Source organism: Lynx rufus, unplaced genomic scaffold (genome assembly GCF_022079265.1).
Source record: "Lynx rufus isolate CCGP_SWC_20201006 ecotype Redwood Valley unplaced genomic scaffold, mLynRuf1.p SCAF_7, whole genome shotgun sequence".
Classification (NCBI taxonomy): domain Eukaryota; kingdom Metazoa; phylum Chordata; class Mammalia; order Carnivora; family Felidae; genus Lynx; species Lynx rufus.
The window spans coordinates 62,596,558-62,608,651 of record NW_025814889.1 but is presented as its reverse complement, the minus strand read 5'-3'; the positions used below and the strand labels follow the sequence as shown (position 1 = coordinate 62,608,651).

The 12,094-nt window shown below is 39.6% G+C and overlaps 1 protein-coding gene across 2 annotated transcripts in view; it reads left to right on the top strand.

The window, feature by feature from the left end:
• Positions 1–12,094, top strand: part of TMTC1 (transmembrane O-mannosyltransferase targeting cadherins 1) — a 270,701-nt gene that overhangs the window by 200,268 nt on the left and 58,339 nt on the right. For both annotated transcript variants that reach the window (XM_047066852.1, XM_047066851.1), the window contains one exon: positions 2,318–2,431. In XM_047066852.1, coding sequence (XP_046922808.1) covers positions 2,318–2,431 — 114 coding nt within the window. The remainder of the gene's footprint in view (positions 1–2,317; positions 2,432–12,094) is intronic.

Genomic DNA, 12,094 nt, shown 5'->3' with positions numbered 1-12,094 from the left:
TACTCCACCCACATCAGCTTGCCTGTTATGAATATTATTACTTCCTCTGGCCATCACTAAACAATGCCTGATCCGAGCAGGGACTTTGCTTCCACAGGCCTAATTGTCTGTTCCTCGGGTGAAATATAATTGAGAGTCACCATGCCAATCACACAGAGGGAAGGGTCAATTCCAATATGCCAGTTATATCCACGCTGAAATCAAAGTTACCTTTAAAATCTGCCTATTACCTTGCACTATTTATTTCTGGATAGAAAAATCAGTTTTCCTGGTTAAAAATTGGAATTTTTTAAAGCCATTATTACCACTCTGACCCAGATTTTTCCCCTGTGACTAAAAACACTTTGGGTAATTTCCATTTTAAATATTACATTAAAATTCTAGCTCTATGTGGCAGCTGTTGGACCTCACCATAGGGCGATTGAAGGATACTGATGATTTTACCGGAGAACCCAAATGTCAGCATTTGTATATCTTTTGTCTTGGGTGGGTCAGTTTCTGAGAAAATTCCTCCAGGCTCCTCCCGAGAAGTCTAATCCTGGCTATTCAGAGAGCTTTTTAAGGAGGACAAACTGAGATCCCACCGTTCAGAATACAGATTCTCCCATAATCTACCTTTAAGGTACAGCTCTTCCCCCTTCCCTCGGCTGTACCTGTTGTTCCTGAGTGCAGGATCTCTCTAACTCTATTTTTCCAGAGAGTAAAACTCCTGCCTTTTGCTGGGATGGAGAAAGAATAATGAAAAAAGTCACTTAGCTTTTAAGGGTAGGGATGAGGATCTGAGGTTTAACTGCTCCTGATACAGATTTAGTCTGTGTTCAGCCACACCCCACCCACCAAAAAATCCCAGCAACCTGCCATACATTTGAAGTCACTGAAGCAACCTGGGTAGGTGTGCAGTCTGCTGCTTCAGATGATGTTGCCCTTGGATTGGTCTCTAGCCTCTTGCACTCTCTGTAAGTTCTGTCCTCTGGAGAGTTCCTCAGATGTCCAGCCAGTGGATTTTAAGTGGGACTGTCTTTGCTGGTTATTTCACTGAACGTTCAACAGAGATTACAGTGCCCTTACATATTTCCCCAACAGGGTTTTAACACTTTGTATGAAATCCTTCTATTAATCTTACCTTTAAATTTAAAACTAGGGGCACCTGGATGGCTCAGTCAGTTGAGTGTCCAGCTCTTGATTTTGGCTCAGGTCACGATCGCACAGTTTGTGAGATTGAGCCCCGCGATTTTGGGATTCTCTCTCTCCCTCTCTCTCTGCCCCTCCCCCTCCAAAGAATAAATAAATAAACGTTAAAAAAAATAAGTTAAAAACTGAATGAAAGTATGTTATCTGGGAGAGGTAGTAGTGCATTAAAGTTGCCCAGAAACTAGGTTGTTATGCTTTCTCCTTGCTCTCTCTCATCAACTGTCCCCCTCCCACATTTAATCCTCAAGAATTCCGGAAGTTTTCTTTCCAAGTGGCCCTCCAACCCATTTTCTTTCATCATTCCACTGCCCCCACCTCCCTGCATGTGAGGGAACGAGGGACTCTAGAACCAAACTAGAATCCTCTAGGATCCCATTTCCACCACTTACCAGCTGTGTAGTTGTGTACAGGTTAAATGTGTGGGCTAGTTATGAATGAGAAATGGCTCCTCTCCTGCCCCCACTTGCCTCTTGAATCGTCTCCAAAATTTCAGTGCTATCCTGTGGGCGTTCTCCAGGTATTTGGTTATGGCAGTGCAAGCAGACTAATACAGTGACATTTAAGCAAGGTTGTTTTTTTTTTTTTTACCTTTTTGAGCAAAACCTCATTTCCTTGTCTGCAACTTGTAAAATAATAATTATACCTGCATTTGTTTATTTATTTATTTTAATTAGCCCAGGCTTGGTACATGGGAAATGTTAATTTCCAATAAAACATAATAGGGAGGCCAGTCTAGTAATGATATATTTTTGTAGATGCTCTCCATTTCTTTTAAAGGAAGGTTGTAAGTGAACAAAAGAAGCAAGGAAGGAAAAAACTGAATTAACCTGAGCATGCAGTTTTGTTCTCCAGAGAATTATCCCATCCCACCCCCTCTGCTTCATATGCGGTCAGCATGTTTGTTTAGTTGTGCACAACCACACACTGCCTTCATTATTTTCCAGAGAAGCATATTTAATAAGTGACACGATTCACAAATTTTGGAAAACCTGACTTAGATGGATGCAATGGACATTTCAAATGAAGGTTCATGAAACTGAGTAAAACATGAAAGAAACTGACAGTATTCCTAACTAGTATTCTTTGTTGTTCTTTTTTTTTTTTTTTTTTAATGTATTAATTGTAGGTCTGGAGTTCAAACTCTGCCCCACAATGCCAAGGTTCACTACAACTACGCCAATTTCCTGAAGGATCAAGGTCGGAACCGGGAAGCGATCTACCACTACAGAACAGCCCTCAGGTAAGCGCCATAGGACTGTTTCCCTGCTGTGCTTCTCAGGTTCATTCACTCACCCTCCCAGTGTGTGTGTGGGGGGGAGGAGGGGGGCGGGCAGTGAACATCTCCTTGGAGGTGGTATGGATCCTGGACTCCCCATCTTCTGCTCAGTGCTCAAGTCTGTTGTGAATGTGGTAACTCTGCCTTGCTACTAATTCTTGGTGTTTTCCTGTAAAAGTTCCCATTGCTACACGATACTCAAGTGACACCCGGTCAAATACACATATGCAGGAGAACAGGAGTTGGTTGTCAAAAATACACCAGTAAACTCTGAGAACGTGTATTCCAGTGAATTCTTCTCACTTCAGGCCTCCCGTTATCAGAAAGGATTTATATGAAGGCATTTGAGTGTGGAAATGAAATAAATACCCTGATAGTTGTATTCAATAGAAAGAGTACTAGAAGACACTTGATTACCATGCTGGGAATATGTTAATAAGGGGCGTGTGTGTGTGTGTGTGTGTGTGTGTGTGTGTGTGTGTGTGTGAGACAGCCCTGACACTCTTCTTGTACTCATCTCCTTGTATTCATTTGGAAGAGACTATACTAAACAGAGCGTTACATGTCACTTTAAGAGAAACTACAAATGTAAGCCTGTATTACCAGTGGCAGTCTCTATTGCTCTTGAGTACTCACAATTGCAATCCTGGCTTTCAAGATGGTCTTATCTACAAGATCCCACATGATAAATATCTTTAATCTGGAACATGTGGAGGCAGGAGAACTATACATAGCCTTGGAATCTCCAAATGGTCAAAACACAGACAGGTGAGTCTTCTCTTTTATTGAGTACTGTGAGACTCACGGAAGCTTTTTAGAGAGGTTTCCATACCCGTGCAGATTGGCCCCCATTTGGTTGAATTTTGGGCTAGTGTTCCACTTTGGGATATGCTTAAAGTATGCATACCAAACAAATAGATATTTCTCTGAAGCATGTACTAGCATTGTCTCAAAGCTTAGTTTGAAATCATCATTCTGAAAGTCACTGGCCTGATTTTTTAAATTATCCCTTTGAACGGTGTTCTTACATAAGTATATTATTCATCAATTGAAATATTTTAGACTTCAGGGTCTCTTATTTAGCATTCAATATGATAAAAATTTTAAACTGTGCACGTCAAGTTCACTATCAAATACTATTCCAAAGATCCAAGAAATGGAAGTCCCAGAGGAAAATTGTAACAAAACTTTTTTTAAGGAAAATAGGTTTTTTATTTAGGAATAAAAGATCATTTTTAAGATTTAATTCAGATTTCTATTCTTTCACTGGAAGCCAGTTTACCCAAATGTTTACAATACTTCCCTCTGGTTGGTGAGTAGATTAATTTTTTTCTGTATATTTTGTACTCCAGATGTTCCACAATGAACATGTATTATTTTGGCAATGAGGAGATATCTTTTTTAAAGAGGCATATTCCTTCAAGGGTACAAATAAAGTATGTTTTGGCTTAATGGTTAATTGATATTTCAGGATTTCGAGTGAGCATTCTTGAAGAGAAGAAAAGAGCAGTAAGTTTGCCTGAAAAGTATTCATTGAAAGGAAGCATTATCAGAATCTTTTAAAATTTATTGCATTCCAGCAGACTATTTTCTGTCAAGTTCAAACAGAAAAATAAGGCAGACCCTAAGGCACTGCTTGGGGCAAAAGTATAAATTACATAAAATTCTCTAGCAGCTGATTTTACAGAATTATAGTAGCTGGTTGGGTACTACAGCTTTTTTCCCATGAAACAATAAAAATAAATGTTTGCTTCAGCAACTGTGCTTCTGGAAGAAACATGTCCCTTGAGAAGTGGGGGGAAAACAATTAAAGCTATAAATACACTGCATAGTAATTAGTGAAATATTTCATCCTCTCACACCAGGCTCAAAATACTTCTGATTTAAGTAGCATCATTTTTGTGTGGATACCTCTGTGGTGAATTTTCAGTGGATCTGGGTTTGTTTTTTTGTTTGTTTGCTTTTAAATAAATTGTCACTCTTTGTGCTAGAGAGAAAAGGAAAATACCAGGACTATTCATCATTTTCATGATTATTTATCCGAGATGACTGGAAGACTGCCCTTATTTTATTTTATCTTTTAATTTTTTTTTAATGTTTATTTTTGAGAAAGAGAGTCAGAGTGTGAACAGGAAAGGCAGAAAGAGGGAGACACAGAATCTGAAGCAGGCTCCGGGTTCTAAGCTGTCAGCTCAGAGCCCGATGTGGGACTCAAACTCACAAACTGTGAGATCATGACCTGAGCCAAAGTCAGACGCTTAAACAACTGAGCCACCCAGGCGCCCCTGCCCTTATTTTAATATCGTTCTTTCTTTGTGGAAGTTGCTGAGACAGAGCTCTCCCCCACCCCCCGCTCTGACTCCTTCCTCCGTGTTTCAACTTTAGTGTATCTGATGGTTTCCATATTTGCACACAGCAAGAAAGAGAATGATTAGGAAAATGCAGGGCTAACGGCGCTATTATCTGAAATCAGTCCCAACAATTATCCATTTTTGTTGTAATGACTGGGTAGATCCCAAAGGCAATGATGAAATTAGTCATTAGGGTTGTATCTATACCAATATCATTTTGGCTGGCTTACAATGCTGGAAATAATGCTACATTAAATTGGTAATTATATATGCCATGAATATTCTGCTTCTTTTAAACCTTATTCTATGTTTTAGACAACAAAGAAGCACCACTAACTTCTCCTCCCTTTTGGTGTACCTCATTTATTATATTTCTGTAGTGTAAGGAAAATCTCCCCTGGAAAATGCTGCAGCTGAGGTTATAGATTCAGATTAAGACCCAAATCAGCAAAGGAAAATGGCAAAACTCTTCTCTCAAATCCTCAGTGAACACAAGTGTTAGCTTTGTTTTGCTGTGAGGGGCAGCTCTCATGTTTATACCTATTCCAGGCTCTATAAAGTTCGGGATGCCATATGGTGGAATATCAGAACAGCACTGGTGGGTCTGCCATTTGCCTCCAGAGCTTGCTGACCATTGTTCAAAACCTGGAGAAAGTTTCTAACATTCCATCTCACGTGAGGGGAGTAGAAAGTTCAGAGACCACCCAATATCTTACCTCTTTCTGCACAAAAACTCCATGAAATGACTCATCCAGGAAGCCCACAAGGAGAGATGGTGGCCCTGCCTGGATAAAGTGCAGAAGATACTGCATGTGCCCTTGGCCAGTGGCCTGTTGATTTGCTTCAAAAGTCAGTTAAAAGTGGAGAATCGTAAGACAAATTATGCACATTATTGAATGATTTATTGTACCCTCAAGTTTCACATGTACATACATTCACCAATCTTCAAATATCAAACCAAGCTTTTTCCTTTGGGTAAGAGTCAACTGATTATAACCTGCAAAAATCGCATCCATAAATCATTTCTCTGATGATCAGGTTTTGATACTTTAAAGGGGAGTAAAAATGTAATGACTGAGATTTTTCTGATTTTCCTCCTGCAGTCTTTTACAGTTACTCTTACATCTAATTCCACAGCAATTTCTTGAGCAGCTTCTCTTTTTTGAGTATTTCCAGAGTATTTCCTTAGCTTCTATATAAATAACAGCTCTCTTTTTTTCCACATTTATATTTTGTCAATTTGCAAAATGTTTCATTACATTGTACAGTTGCAATAAAAACTAAAACTGCAGTAAATCTGTCAATAAACACAACTGGCTTTTACTCATACAACTCAACTTACAGGATGAAAAAGGCCCAGGCTTATAGAGAAAGTTTATTAAGTTGTGGATATTTCCAGAGAATAGAGAACATCTGGAAATCTGATGACATAGTGAAGAGACTATTTTAAAAGATTTTTCACTACAGGTGATAGAGTCATGGAAATTGTTTTTCATTTTATATTTAAATTCCCTGCATGACTCAGTTACTGGTTGGTTAAAATGGGCTGGCCATCAAGAGCCCCCCCCCCCCACCTGGGAATGAATAGAGTTCACCTTTGTCCAGGTGAGTCAGGAAGGCCTCCCCACTGTCAGCAGCAAATTGTCCCATGTTCTATGGAACAGTTGTTCGCGTAGATGCCCTCTTCCTCCTGGCGCACTACACCCAGAGTATCTCCAGTGATTGGATATCAGTGCTATGTAGGATTCCCTCCTAATACAAGGGCTGTGATCTTCAGTCACCCAGACAGCTGTTTCTTTCTCACAGGTATGCTTTCAACATGAAATACACAGTAAATCATCTGAGATTTCCACCTTCCCATACTCCTATCAAGCAGGAGATACATTACCCTTTCCTGAGGGTACTCAAATATGCTTGGGCAGCCAGGGGACCCTTAGAGCAGCCTTTTCCATTCCCGATACATCTGTTGTTGATGTTCTAAACAGAAAATCTGAAGGGAATGAATGGACTATTCGAAGGGGATAGAAGTCCTTCACCAAGCTCTTTTCTATTTGCATAATTAAAGGGGAAGAAATGTGCTTTTAATGCTCCTGTACCAAAGAAATCTCTACTAGCTATTTAATTAGCTAACACGTGGGACAGCATAGAGCTAAAAATCTTCCTGATTGGAATTTTTTTAATGTTTATTTATTTATTTGGGGGGGGTGAAGAGAGAGAGAGAGAGAGAGCGAGCTGGGAGGGACATAGAGACAGGGAGAGGATCCCAAGCAAGGAATCCCTATGTGGGGCTCAAACTCACAAACCGTGAGATCAAGACCTGAGTTGAAATCAACAGGCAGATGCTTAATCCACTGAGCCACTCAGGAGCCCCTGACTGCATTTTTTTAATGCAAAAAATAGAGACTTGCCATGATAATAGCAACCACGGATAGCATTCTTTGCACTCTCTCCTGCGTGGATAACCAGAACTCTGCAAGGAGACTCCATTAGACTGTAGGAGTGCATGGGGAAAACAGATAGTAATAAAAGAATCGAAGAAACAGCATTATCATTAGAGTCTAAAGAAATCTAACTATGTGTAATTAACCCACTGTTCACTAATGTTCTTAGTTTATCAATAAGATTGCTTTATATAATTCCTTTGAAAAATGCTGTCTATAAAGCTGGTAGCGTGTGAACATTTTTTTTTTCTTAAATCAGGATTTATTGGCTGTTTTAAAAGTCCTTCATTACACAGCCTATTTTAAGTGAACATTTAAAATAACTCTTATGAGTGAAAGTGACCTTGGATACCAGCTGCCATGTATTTCTGGAAAAAATTAAAATTCCAGGACCATTTGTTAGCCAGGTTTAACAAGTGGAGATAGGCCTTTCTGCCCGTGTGGTATTTTAGTTTATAAAAGTCTAAATACACTTTCCAGTATCACAAGTAGACAGTTGAAATTAGTTTTATTTTTTTGTTGATGAAATAATAACTTTACTGTATATATTTTGTGTTAATTAAGAATAGCAGTTTTATTCCTTAAATCCAAGAAGTTAAGCCCTATTTCATTTAGAAAACTAGAATTGACTCATATTATGGCCATACTTATGGACTAAATTTCTGAATGAAGGTTGTGTAATTTCTACTCAAGAACATTTCCAGGGTCACCTGGGTGGCTCAGTCGGTTCAGCATCTGACTTTGGATCAGCTCATGATCTCATGGTTTGTGAGTTCAAGCCCCTCAGGCTCTGCACCGACAGCATGGATCTTTCTTGGGATTCTCTCTCTCCTTCTCTCTCTGCCCCTCCCCCGCTCACACTCTCTCCCCAAAACAAACATTTAAAATAACAACAAAAATATTTCAGTCCGTTTTCTTCTTCTTCTTCTTCTTCTTCTTCTTCTTCTTCTTCTTCTTCTTCTTCTCCCTGCCTTATACCACTTTCACTTTAAAAACTTGCTGTGCTTCCCCAGGAAACAGAATCCCTGCCCCAGGGATTTGCATGCAGGAAGTCTATTAAGAAGTGCTGTCTGGAACACCAGGGAAGGAAGCCAGGGAAGCAGGATGGTCAATGAGGGGGAGGGTTGAGGGCAGTGCAGTCCCAGGGCTTCAGCTGACCCCTTAGGAAGCTCTGGAGTTGGGAGGGCCCCTCAGGGTTGCCAAGAATGGAGGCAAGAAGTGGAACCTTTATGCCCCCTTATCAACCAATCACTGCCCCAGGCAGGGCGGGTAGCCTCTAGTGAGGCAGTTCCCCCGAGGCGGAGAGCAATGCCCAGAGAAGACCCCCATGTGAGCTGTCAGCAAGTGCTTCAGACATGGGTGTTGTCTGGGTGCTGTAAGACAGCATCCACTACTCTAGCTTATGTTACAATTTCGTATATAAGCAATTATGACAGTTTAAACAATATCACTCCTGCCATGAGCTCCTGTCTCTTATACTCCCCTCCTTCTGCTTTGTCTCTTTCTGCCCTGTGTGCTCTGACCATAGTGCACTAAACTAAGTTGGTGTCCTTGTCTCTCCCTCTTCTGCCACGGGACCTCCTTGAGAGCAAGGGCTGCTTTCTCTTTATTCCTGTGGACCCTTAGTAAGTGCCCAATAAGTGATTGTTGAAAGAAAGACTGAGGGAATATAATGCATAAAATATCACAGGCTCCCTTAGAGTCGGAGGACCCCTCTGTAATAACAAGCACTGTTTCTCAGTGGGAGAGCCGTCAACAATTTAGATGGAACAGCTCTTCATCATGCAGGGCTGTCGTATGTATCACAAGGCATTTAATACCCCTAGTTTCTGCCAGTGGTGACCACCAATTCCTGAGGTGGATATTCAGGATATGTACCCTTCTCCTTCCCTGTCCCTCATGATCTTCTTCATTGGCAGTTATTGATTAGGAATATGGACACACTTTTCCTGCAGAGTACTATTCATGCTACAAAGTGTTATTACAGTAAGGATTCCATGCGCACATTGATCTGTCACGTAGGACTTTGGATTTCCTTACAACCTTCGATGTAGGTTTTAAAATTGCATGTGTCTGAAATTCCACTTGGTGTTCAGTGTATCAGAAAGGCTTGGAGGAAGTGCCTCTGGTGCCTGTGGGGATCATTTGCTTTAGATGATGAAGGATTGACAGGCTTTGGGATAAGGGTTTGACAAAGAACATTCCTACATTCTTAAAATGGAGAGAGTGATGTGTCCTTCACATCTGAGAACCCACGGCACAGGAGAGACAGATGGATACAAGATGACTTGAGTGTTCACTGGATTAGTGATGAAGAAATAATGGATGTTATTCTGACTGATGGGAGCAAGCTGAAGGCCACTGACAACAGTGGAGACAATGATTTTTTTGGAGGGTGAGAAATCCATGAGAGAAGGAGAGCTGGTGGCTTCAGCCTGACATGGGTTCATTGGGGCTGTAGGGGCAGCCAGGTACTACTACCCAGAGGTCCTGCAACCGATCCCAAAACATTAAATGTTTGTAGTGGAACAGGTATGATGATGGGTATGAAAAGATAAGAAGGTCATTATGTTATTGACCTTACTGTTATAGAGAAAGCAACTAAAGGACAGACATAAATTCAAAATCACATAGCTAGAAAGTCACACATGGCTTCTGACTCCAAATACAGTTATTTTTTTTCTACTCCACCAGAGCAATTCCCCACCATCTGCCACAAAAACCAAAGGTCACTACAATCACCCCAAGCCTCTGAGAAAGGTTAAATTATGTTTACCATTTTCTATTTCAAAAAGCAGAGACGTATTTAATTGAATACATTTCCCAACCTCTAGAGTTAAATTGTCAGGAATCAGGAAAATTCAGCCACTTAAAATGACTCATTTCCTGAGGGCATCAGAGAACAAGGTTCTACTCTAAATTATCTCGGAAAATCAATTGGGCGGAGTCCTTCTGAATCACTGTGAGAAGTCATCCATTGTGAGAGGTCAGATAATTTAGTTGGCCCCCTTTAGAGAGTGTGTCACATTTCCCAAAATTGCTTGCGAGGTTTTTTCCAAAGCTATCTTAAATAGTACAAAAAGAAAGTGGTAAGACTTGTTTGTTAATGGCAATTTCAAAAAAGTAAAAAAGCAGATCAATAATCAGTGTTACCTGGTACATTTTAGTGACATGATAGTTCAAATCTTATAACAGGAAAGCACTTAAAAAGTGCCAGAGACTAATCTGGTTGAAAATATGCTGCTGACTCCTGAAATAAAGTTTGCTTTGGACATTTTTTTAGTCCAATGAAATTCAGATTTTATGGTTGAATTTTTTTCCCAGCCATGTTTTTCTTTTGGATTTTTTTTTCTCAGCAGGAAATAGAAAATAAACATCTGCCCTTGGCATAGTTAACCTCAAATAAATTAATGTGTGGAATGAAAATCAGACAAATAAATCACGGTGTGTATATTCTAAAAGGAAATTGCAAACTGAAGCACATGATACAATATTGCTTGCACAGTGAAATCCTTATAGGGTAATCAAACGATAAAAAATTAAGAGCATCCTTAACTTTTGAACACATTGTACAAAATTCCAAGTAAATGACTGAAAGAAAATATAAAACCAAACTTTGGTCATATATATCTTATGTCTCTGGATCTTCAGGTGATCTGGAGGTTAAAGCTTAAGAACAGTAGATGAGAGAGTATATATACATCTTGTGCACTCACTGAATAGCTTTTTCTAATACTATGCTTTTCCGAGGTACCAGGATTATTTTGTACAACAGGTAACAAATTTTTCCAGTGCATGAGAATCTCAATAGCCAAGTGTCCTGAGTATTGAGTTTATTCTATTTCTGTCACTGAGAACTAGTTCCTATAAGATCATAGGTGAACGGATTGGCCAAAAGAAATTATTCTAAATGGAAGCTCTAATTTGTAGCAGTTTATTTATTTGCTGAAGGTCAAATGACTCATAATGTTTGGGGAAAATAAATAGATTTACAGGAACAGGAACAGAACACATGTGTCTGAGATTTTTTTTTTTTTAATCTATTACCTACTCAATTTTTTTCCTCAACTCTAAAATAGTACAGTAATTCTACTTAAAGAATTAGGAGGCTTAAAGGAGATAATGGAAGAAAAAGTACTCTACAATGTGAAGTATCATTAATACATCCCAGGTCCCTTTGGACCCATTTTCTTTTATTCCTGCTCCCCCACCCCCCAGTGATATTGTCAATGTTGGTTCTCAGAGTTAAGGTGACTGGGAATGAAGGGGAGTCATATATCCTCAACTACCTATTTTATCAATCCTGCTTAAGAAAACACTGCTAGGTAAAAATTAAGAACCCCTTAAATGCTCAAATGGATGTTTTCCTATCAAGAATATAAATTATCCAGGGTTGCCTGGGTGGCTCAGTCAGTTGAGTGTCTGACTCTTAGCTTTAGCTCAGCTCGTGATCTCACAGTTCTTGGGATCGAGACCCGCATCAGGCTCTTCACTCATAGCACAGAACCTGCTTCAGATTCTCTCCCTCCCTCTCTCTTTCTGTCTCTGCCCTGCTCGTGCTATCTCTCTCTCAAAATAAACATTAGCAAAAAAGAATACCAATTATCTGATATTTGAAAAAAACACTCTTCAGTTCATAGGAACTCTATGTTTAGGTTTCATTGTTAAAGAGGAAAAATAAACTTCCTTATACCCTGGAACTACTTGAGAATATAACATATTTCCTCTATCATACATTTTTAAGAATTTAACTCACTGAAATAAAATGACAATAATTAAGAAATAGCAAGAGAGTCCCCATAAACAACACAAATGTTGGGTAAGATTATGAGAAA